Source organism: Thunnus albacares, chromosome 13, assembly GCF_914725855.1.
Source record: "Thunnus albacares chromosome 13, fThuAlb1.1, whole genome shotgun sequence".
In the NCBI taxonomy this organism is placed as follows: domain Eukaryota; kingdom Metazoa; phylum Chordata; class Actinopteri; order Scombriformes; family Scombridae; genus Thunnus; species Thunnus albacares.
The window spans coordinates 6,312,931-6,327,119 of NC_058118.1; the positions used below are offsets into that span (position 1 = coordinate 6,312,931).

The window sequence follows — 14,189 nt, forward strand, 5'->3', positions numbered from 1 at the left end:
TATCAAAATATCTATCTTGTCACTGGCACTCAGCCCAAAACCCATTGGTTCTTACTGAAAATGTAAATCAGGTCACAAATATAAACTTTCATTTAAAAAAACAACAACAAAAAAAACAACAAACAAAAAAGCCCAAAACAGCTGGGCTCAAACAGCAAAATGTTACCCAAACAACAGTAAATGGAAACTATTTTCGGTCACAGATTTTGAGCACTAGTGAGTATTTACAGCAGCAGGGCGGTGCATGTGTGGTTAACTGAAAATAAACTACAGTGTCCATGTTTATCACAATGCAACATGTCAGTCTGTACAACAGTGTGGCTCATTGATGCGTTATAATTTTCATCTAATATAATTTTTATTTTAATTGTTGGCTTTGGGCTTGTCATTAGTTATTGAAAAATATAGTATATCACCAGACATATCCTTTAATATGATATTTGGCACATTAAAGAGGAATGTAATCCTGCATGGGCACGCTAAAAGTTACACCATATTTTAGAGCTGCATGTACATCCACACGTAGTAGATGGAATTGTAATTTTTTTAACCATTTCAAAAAATGGGCTCAGATCAGTAAAGTTGTACTGTATCAACCAAGAAATTTGATTGGACGGAAATGTCGCTCTGGTTTCTAAACCTAGAATAAACCCTATAAATAGCATGGTGTTAACACGGATATTTCAGTCTGCCGTTTGGGGATTGCTGACTATTTTTCACAGCATTCAGCTCCTGCAATTGGCTACTGGGTGTCTGGGTGCCGTCCTCCTTGCTAGCCTTTTGGGATGTTCAAAAAATGGCTCTTTGCACAGCTGTGACATTAAAGAGGAAGCTTCGAGCCCTGACGAGATATCAGCTCTGTGCTAATCACCTCATGCATGTCCTGCTCAGTTGACAGGCCCTTTTCCTTTTCCTCTGTAACCGGCCAATAGAACTCATCGTACTGTGAGAGGAGTGAGGCACTTTTTTGGTGCATTTCAGAGTGTTTATTTAAACCTAAATCTACCATGCAAGGAGGAGTATATGTGTGTAGTCAGAGACCAGATAGTAAAGGCACAAACACAAATGTCTTATCTTTGGTAGTCATCAGCAGTTTCAGTCTATCACAACTCAGATAAACTAATGTGTAAATGGTTGTGGAAAAACAAAACTTTCTTATCCGAAATTAGTTGATTTCAAGAGGAAATAGTTAAAAATGTTGTTTTGCACTGTTTGTGGAAACAATAAAAATGTAGTAAAATATTCATCTAAAATATACAAGGTACAGTCACTGACATGCACTGGTAAATGCCCCAAATACTCTCACAGGAGGAAAAGGAGAGTGATGCTGCTTTCATTATCCTGTTTAACATCACAAGGAAAAATCCAGTCTCTTTTTCCTTGACCACAGCTCGATGACATCAGAGCCAGTCTAGCCAATGGGTAGCCTTAGCAGCCGTTGAGCTGAATCCCTTGTCATTTGCTGTCTTAATTGACTAGAAAAGATAAAATCTCCACTTTTAAAATGGATTCTCTTCTTTTTGACATGACGGCCTCTCTGAGATGAGACGCACAAAACGAATTCTCAGTGAAGCTTTGACAGTCGATGGTATTTGCTGTGTGTGTCTCCAGCATGGGAGGAATTATAGGTTCATCTGTTAATCAAACACAGCAGATAAAAAGATAGTAGTTGTATTGCACAGGACATCTTGCTCCTCTGTACTCCTTTTTCTCCCAGTGTACAGGAATGTAAGTCTTTGCCTTGCTGAAATGAAAACCATTATTTTCTTTCTTTGTCCAAAGAATGCTAAAAAGTCAAAGTCATTTGAGCTTGGGAGTCTGAATGTGTCAGCAGGTTTTAAACATTTGCCTAATGTTAGTTGGGAAAATGTTACTGCAGCTTGAGACTAATTCAACTGCTGTGTATTGGGAAAATCTATTGTAGATTGAAACAACTTTTAACCTATTCTGTCCTATTTTACACTCTCAAGTGTGATGTTTTTACATATATAGTTTGAGTAAAGAGAGGTTTCAGGTCCTGTAATAACTGAAGAGTAACTCCGTGTCTAGTCTCTCTCTGTGTCCTTGTTTCATTGTGCTGCAGAGAAGTGATTAGTGACTTGGTACCACTTCCTCCTCTGCTCCTGCTCTGATCCTCAGGGTGGCTTTCCAGGGGTGGGGAGGTCGGCGGGGTGCCTAAAGATAGCAGCTGACACTTACCCATTTGACATGGATGACTGCCTCAGAAAAGGGAAGCCCTCCACTGACATTTATGTAAATGAAGGAAACATTGACTTTGACGGACTGCTGACGTCTCTTCTGCAGTTACCTGCAATGCCCTCTGTGTAGCAGAGATAATCAGGTTAGGGAGGAGAATGTGGTACATTTATAACTCACATTTGATACGGTCAATGCGGAGGAGAATCCATTAGGAGAGTGAGCGGATATAGGAAGCTATAATACACTATGTCATTAGGAGTTACCATCATGGTATTTATAGGTCTATTTTACATTCTCATGGTTGGTGATACTTACTGAAGCAGCACAAGTCTTGCTATTGTATATGCATCCATTCTTCCTGGTCACACTTCACACACACACCTCAGCTGGCTACTTGCTATTTATTTGGAGGTGTGTCTGATTGCCTGCATATTACCACTCATGCTAACTGTGTATTAGCAACCTGCGGAGGCCAGAAATGAGTTTGTTCACATGAGGATGTGTGGGGTTTTTGATGCCTGCAGTCAGAGCGTGCTGTATCAAGGCCCTGCTGATTGCATAACAGTTATTCTTGGTAAATTTTGACAGACACTGGCACATTACTTCATGAAACACTCGTTTTCAAGGAGCCGCCATGAGCCAAGTCACCATGGTAACTGCTGAAAACTTTCTCATGTTTGTAGTTTGCACAAGAGGCCGTTCTTGTTAATACTGCTTAACCACTCTCAGATGTTATGTTTACTGGGGATTCTAATAATCCGGACTATAATTTGTTAATGGACTCAGTCAGACTAGAAAGAGAAGGTAAGAGGGTCTTGCAGTTTTTTTGCGGCTCAGATAGATACATGGCCAGTTTCCTGCTTTTCTTCCTGACTCGCTGGACACAGAAACCAGTTCCCCGCTGTTGTTGGCAACTGTCTCCAGGAAGTGTCTCCCCTCTGCTCGCCGCTGCTCACTTTTCTGCTGCGTGTAAACAGGCTCTTTTATTCATTGTCTGGGCCTGGAGGGAGGAGGGGGGAGGGGCTGTGGGAAGGTGCTGTGGGGACACGCTGTAGGGACACAGAGAGAGGTGAAGTCAGTAGTCAGGAATGCGCCTGGGCAAGCCTTGGGTTGACACAGCCCAGATGACTGTGAGGGAATCCTTGGCAGAGGGAAGCCGGGGAACCCCGTTCAACACCTCCAGCCTTCTCCCTCCCTCTCTCTTTCCCCTTTCATCTGTCTTGTCCTTTTAGTCAGTCCGTCTTTGTCTCCAGCACTCGACTCGCAGCCAGCCTGTCTGCCATAAAAACATTATACAACCAGGGAGGCACAGTAATAGGGAAACAGGCTTATGTCAGACTGGTGGAGCATGGAAAACACCAGAACCCACTTCTCCACATTTCTGCTGTGGCTGGCAGAGTGCAGCCAGAAGTCCCCCGTGAGTTCAACCATGTCCAGGCTGAACTCTGAAAACCCTCCAGACAACAAGTTTAAAAAGCAATTCACAATGACTCCAGTTGTTATTGTACAGGCCGAGAATGGTCATCCATGGAACCAAGATACGACTTTTGCTCACGGATCAGTCTTACCAAAGAGGTTGTTGTTTTAAGAGGTTAAGCAAAACTGATAATATTCAGCTGATTCATCATGAACAGGTTTGACTGGAGGCATTATCAAATCAAAGGCTTTAACACAGCCTCAAAGCAAATCTTTGGGAAAGGAAAGAAGAAGAAGAAGCCCTCTCTTTGTGTTCTTAAATTTGGATTGCAACAATCTGTTTGACTCCTGCTGGTTTTATTACAAACTAAATTTAACAGAGTTATTCCACTTGAAATTATCAACAATTAACAGCTTTTTGTTTTTATCCCTATTGGTAGAGTCTGACAAACTCACAGATTGCTTTTGCTGTCTTTTGGCTACAGAAAAGCACATTAGTTTCAATCCCAGAAGTCATGATGTGAAATAATTCCTCTTTCCCGCCAGCGGCATGTGTAATGAGAGTGGCTGCAAGGTTTTTGTTTTTGGAAGGAGGCTGCGGGCTCACGTCATGGCCCTTCCTCTTTCCAGCCCCCTCTCTCCACAGGGTCACGTTTGATACTCGTGGTCAAAACATGCTGGAGAAACACGGGGTTTCCACTGCGCTCAAAGGGAGTGTGCTGCTGTCATTTAAGGTTACAGCCCATACTGTGCCTTCTAAATTGTGCTGCTTTTCCCTAATAATTTTGTAATGTATCCTGTAATTTAAGTTTTTAAATTATAATATATAGCATTTCTTTGAAGGCACTAATTGAAGAAAAAAGGTGGTGAGGTAAGATTTTGTACAAGGCATTCATTCTCTTGTGTTCACCTCTCCAGCGCCAGTATGTGTGAAAACTCTCACCTTTGCCAGAAAGAAATTATAACAACACAAATACTTTGATGAAAAATAACTCCAAACATGCAGACGTTGTGCTGACATGTTATATGTTATCATCACTCTTCAAGTTTTTCAGACGAGATGGATGATGTTTGCCACATTGGACCTGTTCAGTCATAGCTTTGCGTTGGACTTGACGAGGGCCTGACAAATGTGGTGACTAAGCTCGCCTGTGTTTCATTGTGATGACACTGATCAACGGTACTTGTCAATTGGAATGTTTTTAGAAAATGACTGATGTGTTTTCTACTCACACCAGTGACTCATGTGTCTGGTGGGTGTTGTGTTCTGTTCAGATCAAATCTGAGTGGATTAGATGCTCGGTTTGTCTCAAAATGCCAAAAAAAACCCACAGCTTTTCTCTCCAAAGGCAGATGAAAAATGACAAGGTGATATGAAAGAATAGATGGACATGCTTCGATTCTTTAGTTGGTTTTTTGGGAGCTTGCCATCACATCTATTTGTATCTGCTGACTGTTGCTCCTGTCAATGTCGGAACCTCCATGTGAGACGCTTCAGTCGGTATATGTGTGTTTTTAAAACTTATTTCGGGACTGTGCTCGGGGCTCCACTGTAAACGCTCCCTTAGGACATAACTGAAACTGCGTGCCAAGTCATTTTGAAAGAACAACGGCCAATGGGGAAACTCCTATAGTTGGCTGGCCGACCAATGGTGTAACTTCATCACTCTGTGGGTCAGTCAGTGACAGACATCCGGGGTTATAGGGCTGGTCCATGGTACAGCCATAAAAACAGAGTTTAGTGCAGGAAGCAGCCTCTGCACTGAAACAAACTCCGTCCAGCAGTTTGGAGACTGAGGCTGCAGCATGCATGTTAATGACATCATTACAGTTCTGATGAAAGGACGAGTTCACATTTTTCAAGTCTGTCTTAAATCAATAGTCAGGTGCCCTTATGAACATTTAAATAGATTTTGCTTGCTGTAGTTGTTTCTGCATTTCATAATGACTATTAAAACATCCCTTCCTAATGCACATTCAATGTAAGTGATAGGGGAAAAAATTCCCAGTCCTTGTTCTGTGCAAGAATGTATTTAAAAGTTTATCTGAAATTAATATGAGGGACCAGTCATCCAAACATCGAAATTAGAAAAATCAAGTGATTATCTTCCAAAGTTACAGCTTTTTAAGCTCAAACTTACCTCTTTTGTTACTGTCCTTCCACTGCAGCTCAACAGGGAAACACTGTCTGAGGAAACACAAAGAGGGTATTCTGTACTAAAAATACTGTAACTTAAGATATTTACTTGATTTGACAAATTTGGATGGCTAAAGCCTCATATAAACTTCAGATAAACTTTTGAACATATTTTTGCACAAAAGGAGGACTGTGGATTTTGTCCTCCATCACTTACAATGAAAGCGCATTATGAAGGGATAATCTAATAATCAGTATGAACAGGAGGAATGATTACAGCAAGAAAACTCTGTTTCATTGTTCTTATGGGTGCGTAACTATTGTTTTAATACAGACTTCACAAGTGTTGTCTGGAAAAGTTTAAAAGGTTACTTTTGGTATTACAAGTTACCTTAATACCAAGATGGGATAGGACTCAAATTGACAAATTGATTAATTAATTTTGTTGATAAATTGTTTAGTCTAAAAACATTTTAAAAGTGAAAATGTTTCAGATTCCATGCTCCAAATCCCTGGAGCGCAAAATGACATTAGCATAATTTGCTTGTTTTGCCGACTAACAGTCCAAACCAAAAGACATAAAAATTTATATCGATATATGACCAAAAAAGTCAGCAAATTCTCACATTTGAGAAGAATGAAAAATGTTTATCATTTCTGCTCGATAAATTATTTAAACAATTATCAAAATTTCTGCTGATTAGTTCTTTTGCTTTTGCTAATAATCAACTAATTGACTGATCTACAAATCATTTCAGCACTACTTGTTGGTTTGTTTGCATACATTGTAAAGGCCCCATGAAATGAAAAATACATTTTCCCAGTTTTATTCCTGTGTACCTGTGTTAATTGTTCATTTATCTCTTGTTATATGCCAGATATGTCAAAAAATCAGTATCAGAGTATTTTTACATCAAATCCCTGTGTTTTCTCTTCCTGTAAAACTGTTTCCAATTTTTGATGACCCATCCTGCACTCAGGGGTGTTTACAAAAGTTCATCCAATGAATGAGTATGACTTTGAGTGACTAGCTAGCCACACCGGTCATATAAAACTGCACTTCGCTGTTTGTGGGTAGTAGCTAAAAGCAATATGTAGAGAGACAGGAAGAGATGTGTGTTTGGATATCAGTGGGCAAAAACTTTGTTTTCATTTCCAAAATAATTTGACTGAGATATAATTCATTCATCTCCCTCGTCCTCCCCCGATCTAACAACAGGTGAGGAGGTGTGTGTGGAGCCAACAGTCCTCTGTAGCTCCGTTTCCCTCTGCAGCTCAGTATCGCGCTAAACTCTAAGCCCTGCCCACTTTTAGCAGTCCAATCAAATGCAAAGGATTTCATTTAAATCCCTCTTGTAACTGTACACTGCTCATATATTCCGTTTTACCGGGAAATACGTCACAGTAAAGAAGCTAAAGACGCTTTAACTTCCGTTTCATGGGGCCTTTTAAGTATCATGTGAGGCTACATTTGTTGAGGTGCAGCTTTTTTTGAGTATAAGAAAAACTGGCGCATCATAAAACCTTTAGCAACACACAGTAGAAGCATAACCTTTTTAAAATCAGATGTGATTTCTTTTAAATTGAAACTGAGTGATATGGGAACCTTGATGCTCAATAAGTGTATAAGATTAAAGTTGCTCATGTTTAGAAAATGATATTACTATTACATAACAGAGCTGAGCAATACAGTGATTAGAAACCAGTGAATCAGTGAATTAAGTTCATCTTTACAAGAACAGAAGAAGAGCAATCATACTGCTATCAAAGGCTTTGAGTAGGTCTTGTGAAGCTCAGTGCTGTTTGTTATCATGATGTCTGTGTTCACAATGATCTCTGAAAGGCATTATACAGTTGAGTTGGAGGCCTGAAGCTACACTGAAAGTACTGATGCTGGAATTGGAACATTGCGAGTTGAGAATCTATAAAAAATTATTTGTCTCAGTAGCATAACCAAGAGTTAGAGTGGTAGTTATTCATGTCAGTAACAATACTAGGGCAGACCATAATCCTCAACTTGAAAACAACAGTGTTACTGTGCTGCCTTCCTGTTTTGAACATTTAATCATCATAACCAAGGGGAATGATTCTGCAGAGCAATTTGTGCGTGTCCATGCATCTCAAAGTCAGGCTGAGTTAATCAAATGTATTAACTGCTCTTTGTCTTTCTCCTCCCACCCCTCCACCCGGACCCTCTCCATTCTCTCCGGCCCTGCCAATTCGATTCCTCTACAACCGGCGTGGTGTGACATCCACAGAGCTCCCGGCTGAAGAAGGTAAATATTGATTTTTCCAGTGTGCTACGATCCTCCTCCCTTTACTACCTGATTAAATGTCTAGAGCCAGGATCTTTTCTCTTCTGTAGACTGAGGTGTAAACTTTGGGAGTGTACACTACTGCAGCTTTCCACCCATGGACACACATCTTTACTCTTCTGTAAATACGAGGGTTGTCTTACTTTATGGCTCCTTATCAGTGCAAGGAAACTTAAGTCAATACATCTTACAGATCCTCTCCACCCTTCAGTATAAGTGCACACTTTGATTCCTTTCAGAAGGAGACTCAAACTTAAAATCGAGTGTGATACATAATGGTGTGATGTGTATTTGTCTATGCATATTGCAGGGAAGTCCCTGTGGGAGCTGGTGGTGGAGCAGTTTGAGGACCTCCTGGTCAGGATCCTGCTGCTAGCTGCCTGCGTCTCCTTTGTAAGTACAAGCCAGCTATTTAAAATGCCACTGGCCCTCATTTTATTTGTTCTCAATCCTGATTTTCGAACGTACCTGATGGGATTTGAGACCCACATTGGACATTGGCCAGGAAATTGCCACCTAATAGACTGCTCCATATCCTTTAGGCAGCGTTATGCCCCTGTTAGAACGCTGCTCAACCTAGTTTGTGGTCCCTTTTCATGTGGAAACTTGTGTATTAAAGGCTTTTCCATCCAGTGTTGATATGGTTTCAGAGAGGGGAACAGGCAGAGCACTTGTGCCGAACTGGAAACAAAACTATCAATCAAAACTCCCTCTGCTGCAGTGCCTCAAATTGTGACCCTGGTTGGAGTCCGAGGGTGGTGAAGGTCGGAGAGGGGTGGAGTGGGGAATCCTGACTGCATAATAACTTTTTTTCCATCTATTACAGCACGTCCCTGGTGTCTCGGGGTGGAATTGCTGTTGCTATTTCAGTGTGTAGGAAAATTGCTCTAAAAATGCATATGACACAATATATCTTCTCCAACTGTTGTTATGTGTTAGTGAGAGGCTTGGAGTGCAGGCGTGGGCTGTAGCTGCAGGACTTTGGAGTGTGTACTTACTTTTCCTCATGTAAATCAGGCTTTTGCTTTAAAAATGTTGTTTATAGTGGAACACGGCCCCTTTTCCACTGCCGCACAGACCCTTATGCCTTACAATGTCATCGTTGCCTGGAGTGGTTTCAGCTCGGTAACTAAAGCAAAGTTCTTTGTGATCTGACATATTACAGTCCCGAGCAACTTTTATTTAATCACGCATCTTCAGAGCTTCTCCATTATTAAATTATATTCAAATAGTCCTGTATAACCTTTTTAACTTTTCTATTTTCTATTTCTATTTCTATTGCTGTCTTGTATGTCTCCAGTGTGATCAGGGACCGAACTGGAGTGAAAGTTAAACCTTAACCTGGAACTCATTTGTCTGTTATTTTGAATATATTCAAACTGAGATTATTAGACTCTCCTGCCTCCTTTGCATGACATAAGAGTGACTCTTATAATCGAGCAAACAGGTCAGGTTGAGCTACTTCATATGAGACCTTGTTAAAAACAACAAGAGGGAGAATTTATTCATAATCCCTTCAGTGAGTCAACTCTTTAGTTATGCCTCAATTATTTTTTGTTATTTCTGTGGATAATTTATCTATTTTTATTGTTCTTAAACTGATAGTCAGCCAACTGTACGATAGAGGTTTATACAGCAATACCACACAGAAAGCCACACTAGCCACCTGAAACAATCAGGGCACTTCCTCCCTTTGAGTTTAAGGGAAAAAGAAGGCTAATCTTTTATGTGTTTTTCCATGTCACTACATGAAGTTGAGTCAATGTTGTGGAGTTCAGTAGAGCACAGGAAGGTACTTAAGAACTCAAGTGACAGTTGAATTGGATTTCAAGCCTCCTGTGTTTACAGTACATTTTTCAATAGACGACCTTTATGGGTGTTTCTTCCTGATCAATGTGACATGAATTAATGTTTTTTCCCCATTTTGTTGAACACTGTGTTGTTCCAAAACTCTGGAGACATTCATATATAATGGGCCATCTGTCGGCATGTGTCTCAGCGTTATGCATGTGGGGTGTGAAGAGTGCAATGTTTAAAGCTGTAAGGAGAGGTTTATTTTGGTGATGAAGCATTGATTTCAAAATCCCAAACATGGAATCTGAGCTTCATTTTAGAGCCTGGCCTTGTTATTGTCTCAGATTGCCAGATGCAAGCAGTTAAATTTCCACCCGATTCCCTCATTAAGTCCTAAAACCCAAAAGAAATCCTACTCCTCTCGATTTGAACCATTCACCGTGAAAGTAGGAGTTAGGTATTCAAACCCCTCTCTGAATGTGTGCTGATTGTGTGAAGTGTCTTTGAACCGTCCTTACTGAGAGGACTGCCATTGTTACCCTCCAATCTCAGCTCAGTCAGAGGGGAGATTTACCGTCCCAAATGATGGGGAATGATGAGCTATCGACCAGGCTCAGGCTGGTGTGACGTACACTCTGGTGCTCAATACTCTGCAGAGAATATACTCTTTTATCATCTGATGAGCTCCATCAGATCATGGACACATGGATCCACTTTATCTCTCCTTTTCTCTCACAGATGCTTTTTTGTGTGCTGTAGTTTTAGTTCCCATACCTGCATTTGATGAAATAATAAAATAATAATCATAAGTGTAAAGACATTTCTGTGTTACATTGGGGAGCTTTTTGTTGTATGATCTTCTATAGGTGTACTTCACTGCTCATTATAACAGCTGACATTGAGTAACTGCCATCTCTGACACATTTTGCAGAATCCACTATTATTCAGCTGTCATCATACAATATCTGGGCATGGATACGTGGTAAAAAGTATAGTAATATAAGAGATTGTATAGTAGATTTGCAATCTCTGTAGAGATGTTATTAGAGCCAGTCCTTTTTAATAAGTGTTTTTAACATTTAAATACAAAAACATTTGTTTTGATTTTTATTGTAGGCTTATCGTTCATGATAGTTCAACTTGACACCTTCCTCTGAGTTTGAAGTCTTGGTGAGGTATGACTTTAAAGTGTCTTTAGTCAATGTCTTTATAATTACAACGGATCACATGACTATTTGTCTCTGAAAGGCATCTGCTCATGAGATGAAAAAAGAAAGAATTATTGCCTGACTCCACAGTTCCCATCAGTTCTACTGTACTTTTTGCTTGCCAACACTATAATATTAGTGTCTAATGTCAAGTTTAGTCAAGTTACCAGCTTTGCTAGCCCTGTAACATATTGTTATGCTATTTTGACGTTAGTTTGTCGACAGTTTCAGGGATTTTGGCCATGTCTGACCATAGACCAAGAAATCTAAATTTAACAACTTTGTAACCAATAAATGCAAACAACAAATATGGGAGGACATCACGAACACCATAAATGCAAAAGGAGTGGAGCACAGGGATATTAAAGATGTGAACAAGTGGAGCGACTTAAAAATGCAAGCAGTTGAGGACTTTCCACAAAATGTCCCAACAGGAGGTGGACCAAAGCCAGACATGGGGCCATACTCATTGCTAGTATTGGACATTATTGGAAAGGACTCCCCCACAGTGATTGGCATTTCATGTGGGGTTGAGACTGGAACAGCAGAAGAACCTCCAGCACCAGTTTCAGTAGCATCTCTCCCACTAGCAGCTCTGGCCCTTCCACCAACAGCAGCACCACCTTTCCCTTCACCTGTAGAAGCATGTCTGCTTGAACCAGCATCCCTCCAACCTCCAGTGCCCACCTTTACTGGACTGAATGTAGACAACAGTCAGCCTACACAGTCCCCTCAGGATATGTCCAGCAGCCACCCACCACCAGCCAAGCATGCTAAAGGCAACAGAAGGCCTCTTGCACCCAGCACAGAAGAGAATGTTAATACGTTAAGATGTCGACTCTTTACAGCTGAAATTGAGAAGCTCACACAGGAAACACAAAAGATACAAGCAGAAAAACAAAAAAATTGAGCTTGAAAAGATAAAATTGCACATAGAAATATTCAAACTACAAGAAGATCTAAAAGCGCAGGGATACACCATCACACTTTCACATGAACCGTAGCAAATAACCAACTTTTCTGTCAGTTACATTATTTTTAGATAGTAAAAGAATGTAAGACACAACAAATCTTATTCAGCCAGCTGTTATTAATACTGTTGGATTAGGCTGTAGACAGTAACCCTACTTAATAAACTTATTGCGGTAGCGATTTTTGTTCATGCCTATTCTTATATGAGGCTTTTGATTTGCAGCTCATCCAAAGTAGGATGCACTAAGGTAGGCCTGGATAGTGGCAGCCTCAGTCGGTAGGTGGTCCTTGTTGCCGAAGGGAATGTCTATGTCACCTCCATCATCTGCATTCCCTTCCTCCACCAGTGGTACTTTTGTAAATTACAGAATTTGTAATAACAAATTCAGCATCATACACAATCTGAGTGTTGATAGAATGGCGTTGATACCCTCTGCTGTTCACAAAGTCATTGTCTCATATTTTCTGGTCTTCGGTTGACCACAATACAATGTCCTGATGGAGAATTGTGTCCACCACCTCTGGGAACTGCAGCTTCCTTCCCATGTCGACCCTCATCTACCAAGACCTGGCATTTTGCAGCAGATTGGGCTTTGGTCATTCGGTTGAGAAAGGCCTGGCTCCCTCCTTGATGAAGGTGATGGGCTTCTTCAAGTCCATGCCAGCTGGCCCCTTCTTGCATCTCTCCCACTCAAGTGTGTCAGCAAAAGACAGAAACACCTTATCATGGCACCACCTATACCGTCCTTGTTAGAGATATTTTACACCCAGACAGTATGTTTACCAGTGTCCCCTTTTGACCACAGAGCTTGCAAGGTGGGTCCTCTGTTTGCCCCCATGTATGCAGATATGATGGCGAGGGAAGGGTGTCATACACGGATCACAAGAGGAAGGAAAGATGGAAGGGCTCCAGTCTCCACAGCTCTGCCCATGAGATCTTGCGCTTGGGCAGATCTCATTTTACCTCCTTTTTGGATGAATGTGTCGATGTAATGGTTCTGCATCATACTAAATTGTCCTAAACTGGGAGATTGTGGCAGAACCCTCTTCCTTTGGAACAAAGCATCCCTCTGCCAGTTTCCAGCTTGGTGGGATTGTGCCTTTGGCCCAGGTCTTTCTCATGATCTTCAACAACCTCTGGAGAAGTTTTTGGCATTTTTATGCATACCTTTTATAAGGTATACTGCTTGGGCCTGGGGCAGCTATGCTTTGGCTTTCCGGATGATGTCTTGAATTACCTGCCATGTGGGCTCCTGTACATTCAGCTCAGATGATGGTTTTCCAGGTTTGCAAACACTAGCTCCTAGTCCCTGACCCTGGCAAGGGTTGCTGTGTGCATCCCGCAGGCTTCGAGTTGGATAGTGTACCAGATTTTTGTTGGCTGAGAAGAGTCCTGACGAAGCCGTATGGGTCTTTAACAAACTGCTCTCACTTTTTCTCTTTCTTCCTTCTTTACTGTCGAAGATATTCTTCGCTCCGGAGTTTGCACAGCTGTTCCCAGAGCTTGCTGGTTAAGTCCTTGATACCTTCTTTTTTGTCCAGTGAGCTGGTTTTAAATAGCTTGTTGAGCATCTTTATTATGCTCAACAACCTATTATGACATCTGAACTATTTCAGCTGGTGCAACCCTTAAAATGTTAGTAACACATAAACTCCAGACTAAGTTAGAAATTACATTCAAACTAGGCTACGTTTGTACTTTTGCATACAATGGTGCAACCCAGTTCTGGTGAACATAGTGGAGCATGTAGTGGACAAAGGCTACTGTTTCCTAACAAGTTCGCCATATCAACTTAAAAACCGATTGTCAGTGTTTACAACTTGTTTCTGCTGCCCCCAAGTGGCCAAAAATCTGTTATTAGCAGTTTAAGTATAGGAGCAACTAGTGCTAAAAACACTCCATACAAGGTCAGACAGAAAATCAAGTGGTACACACTTTCAATATCTAAACATTCTTGCCTCTGTCTTTTCACATGCAAGTAAATGAGCATATGAGTTTATCAAAACAAATTTCAGGCTCATTTAGCTAACTGCCCTGCCATTCAAACCACTCGCAGCACAGCACCACAGAGAGAAGTAGATCACACAAGGTCCTTATGTAAATGTTAATTTGTGTGTGATTTTCCTACCGTCCAAGAGCTCCAGTGC

General features: G+C 41.0%; 1 protein-coding gene across 1 annotated transcript in view; it reads left to right on the plus strand.

The window, feature by feature from the left end:
* atp2a3 (ATPase sarcoplasmic/endoplasmic reticulum Ca2+ transporting 3) overlaps nt 1-14,189 on the plus strand; it is a 50,540-nt gene that overhangs the window by 6,802 nt on the left and 29,549 nt on the right. Inside the window, exons 2-3 of the mRNA XM_044370301.1 lie at nt 8,011-8,028; nt 8,378-8,460. Coding sequence (XP_044226236.1) covers nt 8,011-8,028; nt 8,378-8,460 — 101 coding nt within the window. The remainder of the gene's footprint in view (nt 1-8,010; nt 8,029-8,377; nt 8,461-14,189) is intronic.